The sequence below is a fragment of the Monomorium pharaonis genome, unplaced genomic scaffold (genome assembly GCF_013373865.1).
Source record: "Monomorium pharaonis isolate MP-MQ-018 unplaced genomic scaffold, ASM1337386v2 scaffold_142, whole genome shotgun sequence".
NCBI classification, from domain to species: domain Eukaryota; kingdom Metazoa; phylum Arthropoda; class Insecta; order Hymenoptera; family Formicidae; genus Monomorium; species Monomorium pharaonis.
In genome coordinates, this window is record NW_023415409.1 from 24477 (window position 1) to 40247 (window position 15771).

At 31.4% G+C, this 15771-nt stretch overlaps 1 protein-coding gene and 2 long non-coding RNA genes across 3 annotated transcripts; 2 read left to right on the forward strand and 1 right to left on the reverse strand.

The window, feature by feature from the left end:
- Positions 1-1095, reverse strand: LOC118648048. The gene is made up of 3 exons (XR_004965150.1): positions 1019-1095; positions 561-735; positions 1-224 (listed from the first exon to the last, which is right to left on the reverse strand). It is a non-coding gene; the product is annotated as an uncharacterized LOC118648048 (long non-coding RNA).
- On the forward strand, positions 763-3516 carry LOC118648047. The gene is made up of 4 exons (XR_004965149.1): positions 763-1813; positions 2225-2270; positions 2339-2410; positions 2527-3516. It is a non-coding gene; the product is annotated as an uncharacterized LOC118648047 (long non-coding RNA).
- A 4110-nt stretch (positions 3517-7626) lies between these two features.
- On the forward strand, positions 7627-8522 carry LOC118648044. Its single transcript, XM_036294246.1, has 2 exons — positions 7627-7656; positions 8019-8522. Exons 1-2 carry the CDS (start codon positions 7627-7629, stop codon positions 8520-8522), a joined length of 534 nt encoding a protein of 177 aa, XP_036150139.1.
- Positions 8523-15771: the final 7249 nt, after the last annotated feature.

Genomic DNA, 15771 nt, shown 5'->3' on the forward strand with positions numbered 1-15771 from the left:
TTAAAATATTTGCAGGATACATTTTTAATTATAAATTACTTCATGAAAATGTGATACAGATACGTAATGTGCGACTTGCCTAAAGAATCATTAAATAATAATATCTCCACTGAGCTATCGATGGTAATATACTGTCATCATTCATGTTTCGCTGGTTTAGATCACATATATAATTCCTTCTCTCTTTCTCTCCTGCTCTTTGTCTCTCTCATCCTGAGTTTCCACTATCAACATATGATTACGATTATCAATTATATAAACATATGATTGTCAATTAAAAATAAAGACTATGTTTCAAAATTGCTCTCAGTACTGAAAATCTATCTATAATGTATGTAACAGAAACTATAAATTTTCAGTATTAATAGCAAATTTGAACGTAAACTTTCATTAAAACATAATAAAGGCTATTTCAAACAAAATTGCTGTCGGTATTGAAAAATTTTATTGTGTACGTAACGGAAACTATACATTTTCAGTACTGACATCAATTTTGATAAATAATTTTTTTATTATAAATTACTTGAAAGTGTGATTAAGATATGCAATATGCGACTTACCTGAAAAATCATTAAATAATGAATTGCTGTTCACTGAGCTATCGGTGATAATGCGCTGTGTTCAGAAAAGACACATATAATTCTCTTCTCTCTCTCTCTCTCTCTCTCTCTCTCTCTCTCTCTCTCTCTTTCTCTTTCTCTCTCTCTCCTACTCTCCGTCACCCCGAGTTTTTATCTATTAACATGATTATAAATTAATTAAAGCACAATAAAGACTATGTTTCAAAATTGCTCTCAGTACTGAAAATCTATCTATAATGTATGTATCAGTACAGACAGCAATTTTGAAACAGTTGACATTATTTTATTAACACTACACGTCATTTGGGATGCGTTCTTAAATTCGCAACGGATGCTGCCAGATACACCAGAATGTCATTCCATCTTTGTTACTTACGGAAAGTTGAACAAAGATAGGATGACACTCCAGTGCATCCGTTGCGAATTTAAAAACGCACCCTTGATGAAAGCTGGCGCGTAGCGTGAACGAGTTACTGCCGACCCACATGTTTATTAAAATTCTTATCCTTACAACATTATCATTGATTGACAATTACAGCAATAATTTACATCACGCAACATCTCATCTATTTCGATAAATAAACGATTTAACCTCCACTACACATGTCACTTGACACAAGCTGAATTCTGATCCGAGCAACTTACATTAAAACAATGTAAAATTAATAAAATAGTTCTCTGATTTTATATTAGTGTCAATGAGAGATGAGATGTTGTATCATGTAGAAGAATTGTGTATTGGTTAAATGTTGACAATTATAGCAATAATACACATTTTACATCATGCAACATCTCATCTATCTCATCGACACCAGTGTAAAATCTGATAAAATCTGATGAGCTATGTTATTCTCTGATTAATTAATTTTACATTGGTGTCAATGATTAATTGACAATTAAATAAAAAATCAATAATAACATAATCCCATACGCGTCACTTCATGCGAGCTGGTGCATAGCGCGAGCGAGCCACGTGTTACCCACGTGAATTTTAGTTATCTGGTGTTATAGGGATTTTAATTCGATAATCAATAGGTTGCATGTACTTTTTTTGATATCACGGCGCTGATAGCGCGTTTTCTGAAAAAGTAGTCGTATACGATTAATCATTAATTGTATTGTTAATGATTGTGCCTTTTGTTATCAAGAGACACGGAAGTGGCTTGCATTTATTGTGTATAACATGCGACGTTTAATGTACGACGAAGATTGTAGTTTTTAGCGATAAAAAGGTAATTTTATGCTATTATTTGTGACATACATGTCATTTTATAAATATGTACATTGATCAATGCAAATGTCTGAATATGTTTAAATTTATAAATAAAGAATATGATTATTCGGATCTTTTTATATATTTGTGCATTACTTTTGCAAAATCGATAACATGGTACAAACAGAATTAAGATGTGTATTATTATTTATATTTATAGTAATCTTTTGTAATTTTAATGCATTTTTCATATTTTCTTAATGACATATCCAGGTATTTGTGTTGGTTAATGTATATTTGTACCGTAGTTATTTATATAAACAAAGATTATAATTATATTATATTATTGATAAAGCAAATTAATATAATTTGACTTTAATTCACTGCGTTTGATGTTAATAATTAATTAATTTTATATTAATTTTTATAGGTGAATTGTGCTGGTTGGTTGCGTTTTTTCTTTTTGTGTGCAAAACGTGAGTATATAATTAAAATAATATAAATATTTATATTAATAATTATAATATAATTTTATATTATTAAGGTGATTCGTGGTCTGTACAGAAGACAGTAAAATTCAACCAAAGGATATAAAGGATTTTAAAATTATTGAAATGTAAGTAATAAAATTATATTGTATTTTTAAATATGCAAGATATTTTATTTTCAGTACCTAGGTACAGGTACAAGTATTCTAAAAAAAATGTACCAAGGTACAGGTATTATTTTCAGATTTTCAAAGTAAGGGAGGATTCTAAGATGCCTGTGAGCATCAACATTTGGCTCATAATCTGTTTCACGACTGACAAATTTGTCAGTGTGCAGTTTAGATGAGCTGAGATTATTATATGTATATATACGATAAAAATTATAATTAGTACCAAGATCTAACTGTAGATCATTTCAGCTTTTTTAACTTTATTGATATGTTTAAACATATTGATTTTTTATAAAATATATTACTAGTATTCAATGAGCCACTACTTTGAACCAAGTGCAACCTGTCATTTTATCAATGAGAATTTAAATTGAAATAGCTCGCAATGTCCAATTGTTCACATTCAAAAGAATTATGTTAAAAGTATTTACGATATAGAAATAATTTATATTTTATATGAAATATAATACTTTTATCGAACTTTACGTTTGTTAAATGTATATTTAGTGTTATCCAAAAAAAGTAACTAAAATGTATCTAAATATAGGTACCAATACATAAAAAATTGTATCTAGATATAGATATAAATATAGATATAGGTACAAGAGATAAAAAGTATCTCGATACTGTACCTAGGTACATAAATAAATAATATGTACCTAGTTATAGTACTTAAGTACTTGTACTTAGGTACTACACACCACTGAATATAACCCACACAGCAAATATATTTGTAATATAATCAAATATCTTTTTTGTACTTACAATTTTAAATCAATTTTAAGGTATTTTATTGTTAAATATTTATAAAATTCTACATTATATTACTTGATATCATGTATTGTCCGTAAAACGATATCTCTAGAACATTTTCTCGAATTTTGAGGCATTTTTTAATATAGGAATTAAAGATTAGAATAAATGTAAAAATTAAATATATGTTTGTGACTTTTTTGAATCAGATTCTTAAGATATCTTAAAATATCTAAGTGTTATGTAACAACAGATATTTTGATATATATTTTGTTGTGTGGTTTATTTTGTAAACAGATGTTTTTCTACTTATAATTTTAAACAAATTTTAAGGTATTATTATTAGATACCTTAGATATATGTAAAATTCTGCAGAATGTCATTATTTGTTTAAAACCAATAAGATAATAATTTTACAACATATTTTATAAAAAACATTAGCCTATTGTAAATATAAGAATTTAGAATTATTTAAAATAAATATAAAAATAAAATTTCACATTTAACGTTAAATTAAATTCAGAAACATTTTAAAATATTTTGATAGTAACTATTGTTACGCAACAGATTTTATTAATGATATTATACATTTTTTAACACGTATTATCTTGACGTATGGATATCTTGAAGATATTTTTAATATCTTTTGCTATGTTGAAATGTTATGTTCTCTTTATTTATTATTGTATAACTTATGCTACAAAATGTATAATTTACAGTTTTAAATCCATTTTAAAGTATCTTATCAGGTACTTATAAAATTTTGCAGGACATTTGATTGCAGGAAATTATTTATAATTTATATATTTATTTAAGATAAACTTCCGTTTATTTAAAAATCAAATATTTTAGAGATAGATTTTTTAGAAATATTTTTAAAATATCTTGGTAGTGACTTGTAATTGTGCAACAGATATTCTGACATATAGATATTTTTAAGATATTTCTGTGATGGTATAGTTTGCTGTGTGAAATATAGATATATATTAAGATTTCTGTGATATATTTTGCTGTGTGGAATATAATAGATATTGTCTCAAGAGACACGGTAGTAGCTCGTGCCAAGTGAGCACGCAGCGAGACCGACCGTGTTCTTTACGTGAGTACGCGATTTTTATTTTTATTTTTTTTACATGAGAATATACAAATTTATAAAATTATACTTATACTTAAGAGGATGCTAAACTGCCCATCAAACTTGATTGAGGTCGATAATGCAGAGTCATTATTTATCCTTGTTCATGAAAAAATTTGCTTTAAAATACAAGTTATATAGCTTATACTTACAAATAAATGGTGTTTCGCAGTTTGGAATAGAAGGTATTTATGTGATCAAAAATTTTATTCATTTAAGCGCTTTTATTATATAAATATCTTTTTTTTACGGCTTGTAATCGTACGTTTGACGATTATAGCCTTATTCCTCAATCTATTCCGAACCCGGGAACACCATTTATTTGTACGTATAAGCTACATAACTTGTACTTTAAAGCAAATATTTTTATAAACAAATAAACTTTAAAAAATTTTTTGCATTTTTGGTCTTTATCTAATCGTCCCTGGGCTTATTTGTGTACGTACTTTAAAAGTGTAAAAGGATTATCAATTCTGTAAATTCAATTCGAAACTAAATGGTTGAACAGTATGTTGGTAAAACATACGACTTTAGCATCTTCTTAAACAGCATACATTTTAAAAATGTATTAATTCTAAATGGTAAACTTATTTTATTCTTAAACGTTATATTGGGTTATATGTTGTTAATGTATTATTTTTTCCCAAGCATTCTGTGTTATGATTAAATTAACTTAAGTGTTATATAGGGTGTTAATAAACCTTTGCATAATATTTATATCATTGTGTTGCCCACGAAAATCAAAGATGAAAAGCTCTGTAAATTTTTCGGTTCCATGCGTACAGTTCTTATAATTATTGTCAGAAAATAGTGAAATATTGCCAATGTACGCACGGCTATAACGGAAACACGAGCGCGGTGAGAAACAAAACGATGGTCGTTGTGCGTGAGGAGTGATATCCGCGCTGTTGTTCGCCGCGAAGCGAGATCGCAAACAAAATTCATTGCTATTCGCAACGTTGTTCGTATAACAACTAAGGATGGTCGACTATAACTCATAATTAAAATTTTTCACATAAATTTTTAAACTGTACTGCATAAATTGCAAAGCTAAAAAAATTTAAAGTTGATTGAAAACATTAAGAAAATTATTTCATAGTATTATACTTGAATTTTGAATCAATGAAAGCGAATAATTTGTTAGAAATCCGCTACAGCTTATGCTCTTTTGTAATTTTGCAAGCTTATCAAAATTGTATGTAAAATTAATATATTTTGTTATTATCCTTATAGCAGGTTACTTTACAGCTTTCAGAAGATGTGTCATAGTATTTTCAATGATAAACTACAGTTTTACATTAATAAAACCGAATAATTCATTAAAAGTCTGCCGTTTCTGATTTTTTCTCGTAAATATTATTAATATTATTAGCACTATTCAAAGAAATATTTATTTAAATCCAGCATTTTTTCCTTTCAGTGCATTACTGGCAATTGTATTGTCACAAATCGTAAACGCACATAAAACGTAATATTTATAAAATGTAAGTACACTTTCACAAACACTGGACTTCACAATTTGTGGAGTTTATTCCGTGTAAAATTTCCAAAACGAATAGGAAACAATTAATTGTTCATGAATTATTCGCTTTTATTTATTTAAAATTCAAGTATATCAATGAAATTAATATGACATAGTCTTTGGAAGCTGTTAAATAGTCTTCAAGTATAAAATATGTGGCAAAAAATATTAACCTTACATATTTAATCGATAAAGTTGGAAAATTGCGAGAAAAAATTGGAAGCGGCAGATTTTTAATGAATTATTCGGTGTTTTTAATTTAAAAACCTTTAATTAATATTAACCTTTAATAAATATTTGTTTTAAAATTTAAGAAAATGTTTTTTTAACATTTGGTAAATTATTTTTTTAATATTTACTAAACATATTTACAACAAAAGCAAAAATTGATTACATTGTTAAATAATTTTATACATTTAACGTAACTCATCAATCTAATAAATTTCTACGACAATTTTGTAAAGGGGAGAAGACTATATACATTTCAGCCAAGCCACAGTACCTGTTAGAACAAAACGCTAATAACGTAAAAATAATCAAAAATAAATATTTAAAAAACATTTATAAAATATTGCTTGCTGATTGGGCTATATTAATGGATAGTTATGAACTAAAATATTTTACTTTATTACTATTCTTTGGCTAGTATTTATTTATTTCAACACAAATGTTATTAAAACAATTTTATAAATTTTTCTTTAATAATATCAAAATATTTTGTCAACTATAATGATCGATATTTAGATAAAGTAAAACATTTACTGTATTACTATTTTCTTTGGCCAGTATTCATAATTTGATTTTGTAATAATTGCCTTAAGTTTATTCTTTAAAACTCTTATATTATTATTTTTACTACAGAGCATTTGAAGATGAACTCAAGACAATCTTAAATATAAGATCAGATTATAAATACAAACCTTTAATATTTTAAGATATTGGCTGCTTTGTGTCTATACAAGGATATGAAGAATTTTTTTATGACGAAAATGACATAATTGACAATAATATTAATTTTAGTTGCTGCATCAATTTTAATTTTGGTACTAACATAATTATTTATGTGATATTAAAATCCTGTCGAATTTTGTATTCAATATTTATAAATTGTCAAATTCAATTATTAAGATGCCGGTGCTGATGTGTCAAAATTGTTTTGAATTTTGTGTTTTGTCAAATTCAATTGTTAAAGTAGTGGTGCTGACGTGCACACAAGAGTAAAGTACGTTAAAAAATTAGTTACATTGATTTTGGTATCAAAATGATTGTTTATGTGCTCTTAAAATAAAATATTTTTATTAAAAATTTTATTTTTAAGTGTATAATTAGACAATCATTTTCATCTTAAACCTGATGTTGCAACTATTTTTTTTAGGTTTACTGTTGTATTTCTGTTAACTGTTAATAAAATATTTAATATTAAAGAGGTTTATTTAAAATCCGCCCAAATTTGCATCAAATCCTGAATTTTGATAGATCTTTATGCCAATAGCAATCCCTGAAATTTCCAGCCCCCCCCCCCAAAATAATTACACAAGAGTGGGAAGGCGGAGAGTCAAAGTCAAAAATTGCATCTCAAATATCTCCGAAATGGTAAGAGCTATTGAGATATGTACTATAGAAACGATTTTAGCCTATTTTTACCCCTTTAACATGTTACAAAATTCTAAATTGCCAAAAATGGCATCTTTCGATTTTGTTTAAAATTTAATGTGATTCTCAACGAAATTCCCTGCAAAACAACGAAAACCGCATGTTGGGGAAATGTTTGGTTCGCGAGTTACAGATTTGAGGGTAAAAATAAGGTAAAAAATTGGGGGACTAAAAATTTCTGGGATTGCTATTGGTATAAAGGTCTATCAAAATTCACAGTTTGGTGCAAATATAGGGGTGGGCAGATTTGGCTGATTTTGAATAAACCCTTTTGTTATAATTGCATTATATAATTTGATTTTGTGTGCAAAATTTTTTCTAAGAACAATGATGTATTATTTTGTAGAATAATTGCAAAATATTGTATCATTGCCGTGGAAGATTGTTACAATGTAGATTTTATCTTGTTCCTTTTTTATTGTTTTGTAGATTTTATTTTTGCGGTTTAGGAGAAAATAGGTAAGTATTTTTTTATTTAAGTTTTTAATAAGATTTAAACAAAGGTACTGTGCGTTTGTAAATATTGGGTGCTGTGCGTCTGCAAGAAACGGGTGCTGTGCGTTTACGAGAAACGGGTGCTGTGCGCTTACAAGAAACGGGTGCTGTGCGTTTACGAGAAACGGGTGCTGTGCGCTTGTAGAAAACGGGTGCTGTGCGCTTGTAAAAATCGGGTGCTGTGCATTTGCAGAAAACGGGCGCTGTGCGCTTGTAAAAATCGGGTGCTGTGCGCTTGCAGTAAACGGGTGCTGTGCGCTTGTAAAAATCGGGTGCTGTGCGCTTGCAGAAAACGAGTGCTGTGCGCTTGTAAAAACCGGGTGCTGTGCGCTTGCAGTAAACGGGTGCTGTGCGCTTGTAAAAATCGAGTGCTGTGCGCTTGTAGAAAACGGGTGCTGTGCGCTTGTAAAAATCAGGTGCTGTGCACTTGTAAATATTGGGTGCTGTGCCCTTATAAAGGTTGGGTGCTTTGTATCTGCAAAGATCTGGTGCTGTGCGCTTGTATAGATTGAGTGTTGTATTTTAAGTGTAGTTATATAAAAAGAATAAAACAAAAATGTCTGCGAAAATAAGTGAACAAATGTCATTAGAACAAAGAAATATTATTATTAATGGTGACTGGTTAAATTGTGCACATATGGATCATTTTGAACAGCTTTTAAAAAGCTATTCGGATTATAGACCTGTTGAAACGTGGCGAATACAAATTCCTGATACGATACCACCTATGCCACAAAATAAGAAACATATACAAATTTTATTTAGTATATCTGATCCATTGAATTTATATTTACATGATATAAATAAATCATTGAATGGACATTGGGTGTGTTGTTATTATGACACAAAAAATATATTTATTTATGATTCACTTAATAATAAGAAATTGCACAAAAACTATGAACAATTTTTGAGACAATTATTTCCATTTTATTGTTTTGATAAACAACCCGTTAAATTTCCTCCTGTGCAACAACAACCGAATACTAATGATTGCGGGGTTTTTGCAATAGCTTTTGCTATTTCATTGTTATTTAATATTAAACCTGAAGACGTGAAATATGACTACAGTTTAATGCGTTCGCATTTAGTAAAAATTTTTGAATCAAATGTAATCGAGCATTTTCCTCAAGATGTAAAGTATGGTTTTTGTCAGAAAGTGCTTCCATTAGCAGTAATAAGAGCAAGAGCGGCTGACGCAGCTCGTAAATGTGCTAAAAGTCAATTTGACCAAAAAAACATACAACAAAAATTAAATCAATTACAAAAAAATTACGATGATGGATTACATGAAAATTATTCAAAAGAACAAAATGCATCAATTAAGCATTTTTTTCAAGATTCAAAGTATGTTGCTCAGAAAGTTCCATTAGTAGAAAACGTAAAAGAGATTAAAGCGACTTGTACAAAACGCAAACACGAGGAACAATTGTACCTGTTAGAAAAAAGTCATGATTCTAAAATAAAACATGTTAATAAAAAAAAACGAAATGAGCGAGAAATGATCCTGTCGTTAGAACAGAGAAGTATCATTGCAGAAGGCAGATGGTTAAATGATTTGCATATGGATCATTTTAATTATCTTTTAAAGAAATATTCAGATTATGAATTTGTCGAAACATGGCGAATACAATTAATGAATACTATACAACCCATACCGACAAACAAAAAGCATATACAAATATTACCATCTACGTTGTTGGGAACACATTGGATATGCAGTTATTACAATACAAAAAATATATTTATTTACGATTCTCTAAATGGAAAAATGTTGAGTGATTGTCAGAAACAATTTTTACAAAAATTGTTTCCAACTTATGACTTTGTCAAGAATCCTGTCACATTTTTTACTGTACAAGAACAACCGAATGGTAGCGATTGTGGCGTTTTTGCAATAGCCTTTGCTGTTTCGTTATTATTTAACATAAATCCCAACAAAGTAAAATATGATCATAGTTTAATGCGTTCACATTTAATAAAAATGTTTGAATCTAATACAATTGAGCATTTTCCTCAAGATGCAAATTATACTCTTCAGAAAGTGCTTCCTTTAGCAGTAATAAAAGCAAAAAATACTGAAACAGTTTGTATACGTAAAAAATGTCAATATAAAAATGAACAACAAAGTATATTACATACAGCAAAATTAAATGTACAATTAATAGTAGATATAAATGAAGATGATGATAACAATGTTAATAAATCTTTGGAATATCAACATTGCTCAAAAGTAGAAAATATTAATAAAGAGAATTCAGAAAGTTATTGTATTAGTAGAAGGAAACGTCAATATAAACAGAATTTAGAAATTAATTGCGCTGTAAAGCGGCGTCGATATTATCAAAATATTAAAAAAATATCGCTAAACAAGTTGAACGATATCACAAAAATATAGAAAAAAAACGCGCTAAACAACTTGAACGATATCACAAAAATGGAGAAAAAAATCGCGCTAAACAAGTTGAACGATATCACAAAAACAGAGAAAAAAATCGTGCTAAACAAGTTGAACAATATCATAAAAATAGAGAAAAAAATCGTGCTAATAAGAAATATTGCTATAATCAGAAATTAGAACATAATCGAATTCAGAAGCAATATCGTTATAAAAAGGATTTAGTAAAACAACGTAAACAAAAACAAAAACGTTATTTAATAAATTCTCAGTGTGAACGAGAGAGACAAATGCAATATTCTGATCGCAAATGGTTATATAACAAACGTTATTATAACAAAAAGTTTAAATCTAATGCTATAGAAAAAAATATTGGTCAAAGTATTATTAAAAAATACGAAAAATTTTGGTCAAAAAATTACATACATATGCGTAATCCGGTAACAATAACAGATATTATGAATAAACTGGATATTAAAAATAACATTGAAAGACGATTAGAAGCTGAAAGAATTTTGCGTTGGTCTATGCATATTAGAAATAATTATATTCACAATATGTATAAAATATTAGCTGTATTGAAAAAAAAGGCTGAAATACACTTAACTCTCGTTACTGAGTGTTTAACAATTGATGATAAATTACATGCATTATGTGGTATATCGGGTCATACAGCTTCTTCCGAAAATTATTTTATCGATTCTACATATAGTGAACAATTTACTTCATCGCAACCTTTGATAACAAATGTGAAAGGTCAAATTATAAATGTATTACCTTTGGTAGAAGCACAAGCTAAAAAAGCATGGTTGTGCAATACTTTGTGTAAAATTAATTCACTTGTAATTGATCGTTATAAAAAATTTCTCGAAGCAATAAATACATGTACTTTAAAGAAAATACCAGAACTATTACGCAAGGTTTGTCAGAAATGTACAGTAAACGATTTGACTGACAAATTAGGTCATACACAGGCTTGTTACATTAATCCAAACCTTTGTAAAGCGATGTCTCTTTCTATTCAGTTATTATCACCTCATTTTCCAAAGGTGAGATTTATTAAACGTTTGATTTATCGAATAAAAGCAGACTATCGAAAGTTAATAAATCTAGAAAAGGCTTTAAATTGTGGCGATATCGATACATTAAATGAACTTATAATTTTGGCACAAGATCGAGTAAATATCTACAAACATCATCAAAGTTTAACTGATTTGAGTGATGATGATATTATTTCTAAATATAGCAAAGCATTTAAAGCGTTGACTAAACGTTCCATGGACACACCTCGATATGTTTGTGTTTCATGTGAGAGACTTTGCTATAAGAGAAGTGTATCTGAAATTAGTAAGGTTAAAACACAATTAGATATTCCAATTTGGAGAGATTTAATGGCACATATAAAAAAACTAAATATTGATCTGCAATACATATGTCTTTATTGCCAAAGAAAATTCCGTAACGGATTAATGCCTGCTTATTGTATTTTAAACAATCTATTTATCCAAAATGTTCCCGAAGTAATATCGTCTCTTAATTCATTCGAAAAAATGTTAATACAAAGAGCTAAAGCATTTCAAACTATTGTTAAAATGGGAACTGTGATGAATAAAAAGTTGCCTCATAGGCAGATGGTACAGAAAGTAAAAGGTAGAACATTTCATTTACCTTTACCGTTAGAACAAACAATGAATAAAATATGTTCAAAAACTGATGCAATAAATAAAAACAATATGGAATTGTACATTTTGGTTAGAGGTATTCCGACAAAAGCAAAAATTATTTGGGAAGAAATGGTAAATCTTAAAAAGTATTCGATGCTTTGGTATGGTTAAAACGTAATAATCACCTTTATAAACACATTATACTGCCAGATACTTGCGATGGATTATGTTCGGAAAAGAATGTAGAATTTTTTGAAGTAAAAGAAACAGAAAATGATACTGATTTTGTATCGGATAATGATGATAATGATGGTATATTATTGAATTCCAAAATTGAAATGCAAGAAACAAAAAATAATGCAGAAGCTATTGTTTTAAATCTTCAAGGTGACGCTATGTTAACTCAGGTTACTGATGACAAGGATAGTTATTACGAACAGTATACCATTTATCCTTTATATGAAAAGAAAACACGTGAAAGTGCTAACGCTTTGTATCAAATGTTAAAAATTGAAGAATTACCTCTGGATAACCGTGAAAAATTTTTAGATCTATTGTGTTTTCCAGATTTATATCCTTTTGGTGTTAATGGACAACATGAAACTAGACAAATTAAACTTTATGAACATGAATATATTAAATGTCGTTTGACTTCTAAACATCCCCAATATAGATTAAATCAACAATATTTGTTTTATTTATTAAATAATGCGAATAATCGTCAATTAAAGCGCGGTATTTATCAGAAATTAAATGTAACCAATTTGCGAGATCGTTATACGGCTTTAGAATATTTACAAGCAGTGCAGAAAGATTTATTGGAGTCTGATTTGAGTACGATATTTTCTACTTTAAGAAATACGGCACAATATTGGCGTAGACCAAGATATGATTTAGAATGCATGATACAACATTACGGACCCGCGACATGGTTTTTAACATTGAGTCCTGGTGAATGGATGTGGGATGATTTAGGTCAATACATTCGTGAAGTAAATGGTTGGTGTAACGATTCATCTTCCACCAGTGCTCTTGTTGCTAGGGATCCCGTATCAGCGTCGAGATTTCTCGATAATAAGTTTAAAGCAATGATTGATTTCATTTGTTCTGAAGATCATCCGATTGGAGAAGTTACACATTACTTCTGGCGACGAGAATATCAAGGTAGAGGGATACAACATTTTCATATGTTAATTTGGATTAAAGATGCACCAATTATTGGTGTATCTTCTGAAAAAGAAATTTCTGAATTTATTTTACAACATGTAACTTGTAAAATTCCAGATAAAAATATTTCTCCATTATTATATGAGCGGGTTAATTCATACCAACAACACAAACATAACAATTATTGTCTTCGTTCTAAGAAAAGGGGACGTAAAGTTGGTCGTATATGTCGTTTTGGATTTCCTCGCTCTGTTACGGATACATTATGTTTAAGAGATGTTGTAAGTTCGATAGCAGGTAGAAAACAGTTAAAGTCTAGAAGTAGGCTTTATGATCTTCCTCGAACGGAGAGGGAGGGTTATATAAATGACTATAATCCCCCTACTCTTACTGCATGGAATGGAAATATGGATATACAATATATTGGAGAAGATTCAAGGTTTATTAATATGTACATAAGTAAGTATGTAAGTAAAGCAGGACAATGTGAATTATCTGAAGATATTCTTGATTGTAAAAATCAGACAAACAAATCAATAGCGAGTTGTCTTTGGAATATTGGATTACGATTTTTAAATAATAGAGAATGTGGTGCTCTTGAAGCTGCTGATACATTGCTAGGTATTTCTTTATATGGAACTGATCGAGATACGACGTTTAAATGGTTGGATACGAATCAGATACGATATAGAAGAGTGAAAAACGTTAAGGAAGTTGAAGCACTCGATGGAGATTCTACAGATATATTTTGTGCGTCTGTAATAGATGACCATTATCCACATAGACCGAAAAAATTGGAATCGATGTGTTTATATGAATTTATGCAATGGTATGATATTACGAAAATTAAACCACAAAGTAAAAAAATTAAATATTACAAGCTGGATAATGGTTATTACCTTAAACGGCGACAACGTGGACATCTCATTAAACATTATAAATATGATGTTAAGACGCGGCCGGAAAATTATTTCTTTTCATTACTTCTTATGTTTCAACCATGGCGAAAAATGGAAAATCTTAAAAATGATTGTGATACTTATGCAGAATCATTTCATAAAGTAAAATTACATCTCGTCGAAGCATTGCAGTATCATGAAAAATTGGAAGAATTGAAAAAAGCAATTGAAACTGTAAACGAATTGGTTCAACAACAGATTGACGAAAAACAGCATCTGTCTCAAGATGATCCTGATAATCCAATAGGTGTTCAAAATATTCAAGCTGGTGAAGCAATGCAAGATTTTAAAGATCTCGATGGTCACGAAGAAGAAATCGATATATCTGAAATGATTTCAAAATTGAATGCAGATCAAAAAAGAGTATTTGATAGAGTCATTAATACCGTGTCAGATAAGAAATCGTTATTACGACTATACGTTAGTGGAGAAGGAGGCACTGGTAAAAGTTTCTTGATTAAAACTATTAAATCCCGTGGGTTGAGTGCCTATCGGGCGCGTCTCCGGGCGGCGGATAGGAGGACGCCCGGGTGGGAAACCCTGGCCCGGGTCTAAACCCCCGCGTGCCCGGGTGGACCGCCCGGGTAGTAGCGGTTATAACCTGCCCCGGCGGGCGTAAAACCCTGCCCAGGGGGGGGGAAAGCCGTTACCGCGGACCAACTCCCCAAGCCAAGCTGGAAGCCATCGTGGCGAGGGCTGCGTGGCACTGGGGGAGCAGTGTCTTGAACGATGCCTCTGGGGAACCGGGCGAAACCCCAGAGTATTTAGCCTTACCCACGCATGCGGGGCTCTGCGTGGGTGGACCGTTTATTTCCCTAGCTGCTCGTGGGAACAAAATGGAGAGCTTAAATTTAACATTAAAAACAAAACTCACGGAAGACACCCCGATGGAGGCTTCGACAGAGGACTCCGGAAGAGTAGCAGAAGCGGGATCGGGAGCCGAACGGGCCCCAAGGGGCACGGGAGGCACCGAAGCTACGGATGCTAAGGCGGAAAAGGAGGGGGACCTCGGTAAGAGGAAACTCTCCGGAGCCGCGAAAAGGAAGAGGGCTCGGGAGCGAAAGGTGGAGGCTCAGGCCCGGGCGCAAACCCGGGAGGGGCCTCTGCCGGCCGCTCCGGGGACCTCAACCTTGACCGACCCCCGGACACCGGTTGGGGGGGTTCGGGGGGGCACCACCGCCGGTAAGCGACGGAGGGGCCCCGCCGAGACCCCGCCTTCGGTGGAAGGGGCGACAAAGAAGCCGAAGGTCCAAGGGACCCAGGCTTACGCAGATGCCGCGGACCCCCTAACGAGGGTGATTGTCGCGGAGGGGTACCCCGAGGAAGCGCTAACCGTTGAGCGGGTGGCGCAACTAAGGGGTGCGGTCTTTAAGGAGATCCAGGGGATCCAGGAGGGTCCCCTGCCCAGATTCGACAGCACCTCTTTGCGGGCAGGGGCTGCGGTCGTCAGATGCGCGGATGCGGAGTCGCTGAGTTGGCTAGAAAGTCGAATCAGCGGCATCGTACCGTGGGAGGGCGCCAGGCTCAGGGTGGTGGGACTGGAGATGCTGCAAAGGCAGTGCAGGGCAGTGGT

What these genes read in the sequence shown, in the direction of transcription:
- LOC118648044 (XM_036294246.1), top strand. Translation starts at nt 7,627, where the DNA reads ATGTTTGGTTCGCGAGTTACAGATTTGAGG. An exon ending in CGCGAGTTACAGATTTGAGG is followed by an intron (nt 7,657 to 8,018) that starts GTAAAAATAAGG and finishes ATTTAAACAAAG; the next exon opens with GTACTGTGCGTTTGTAAATA.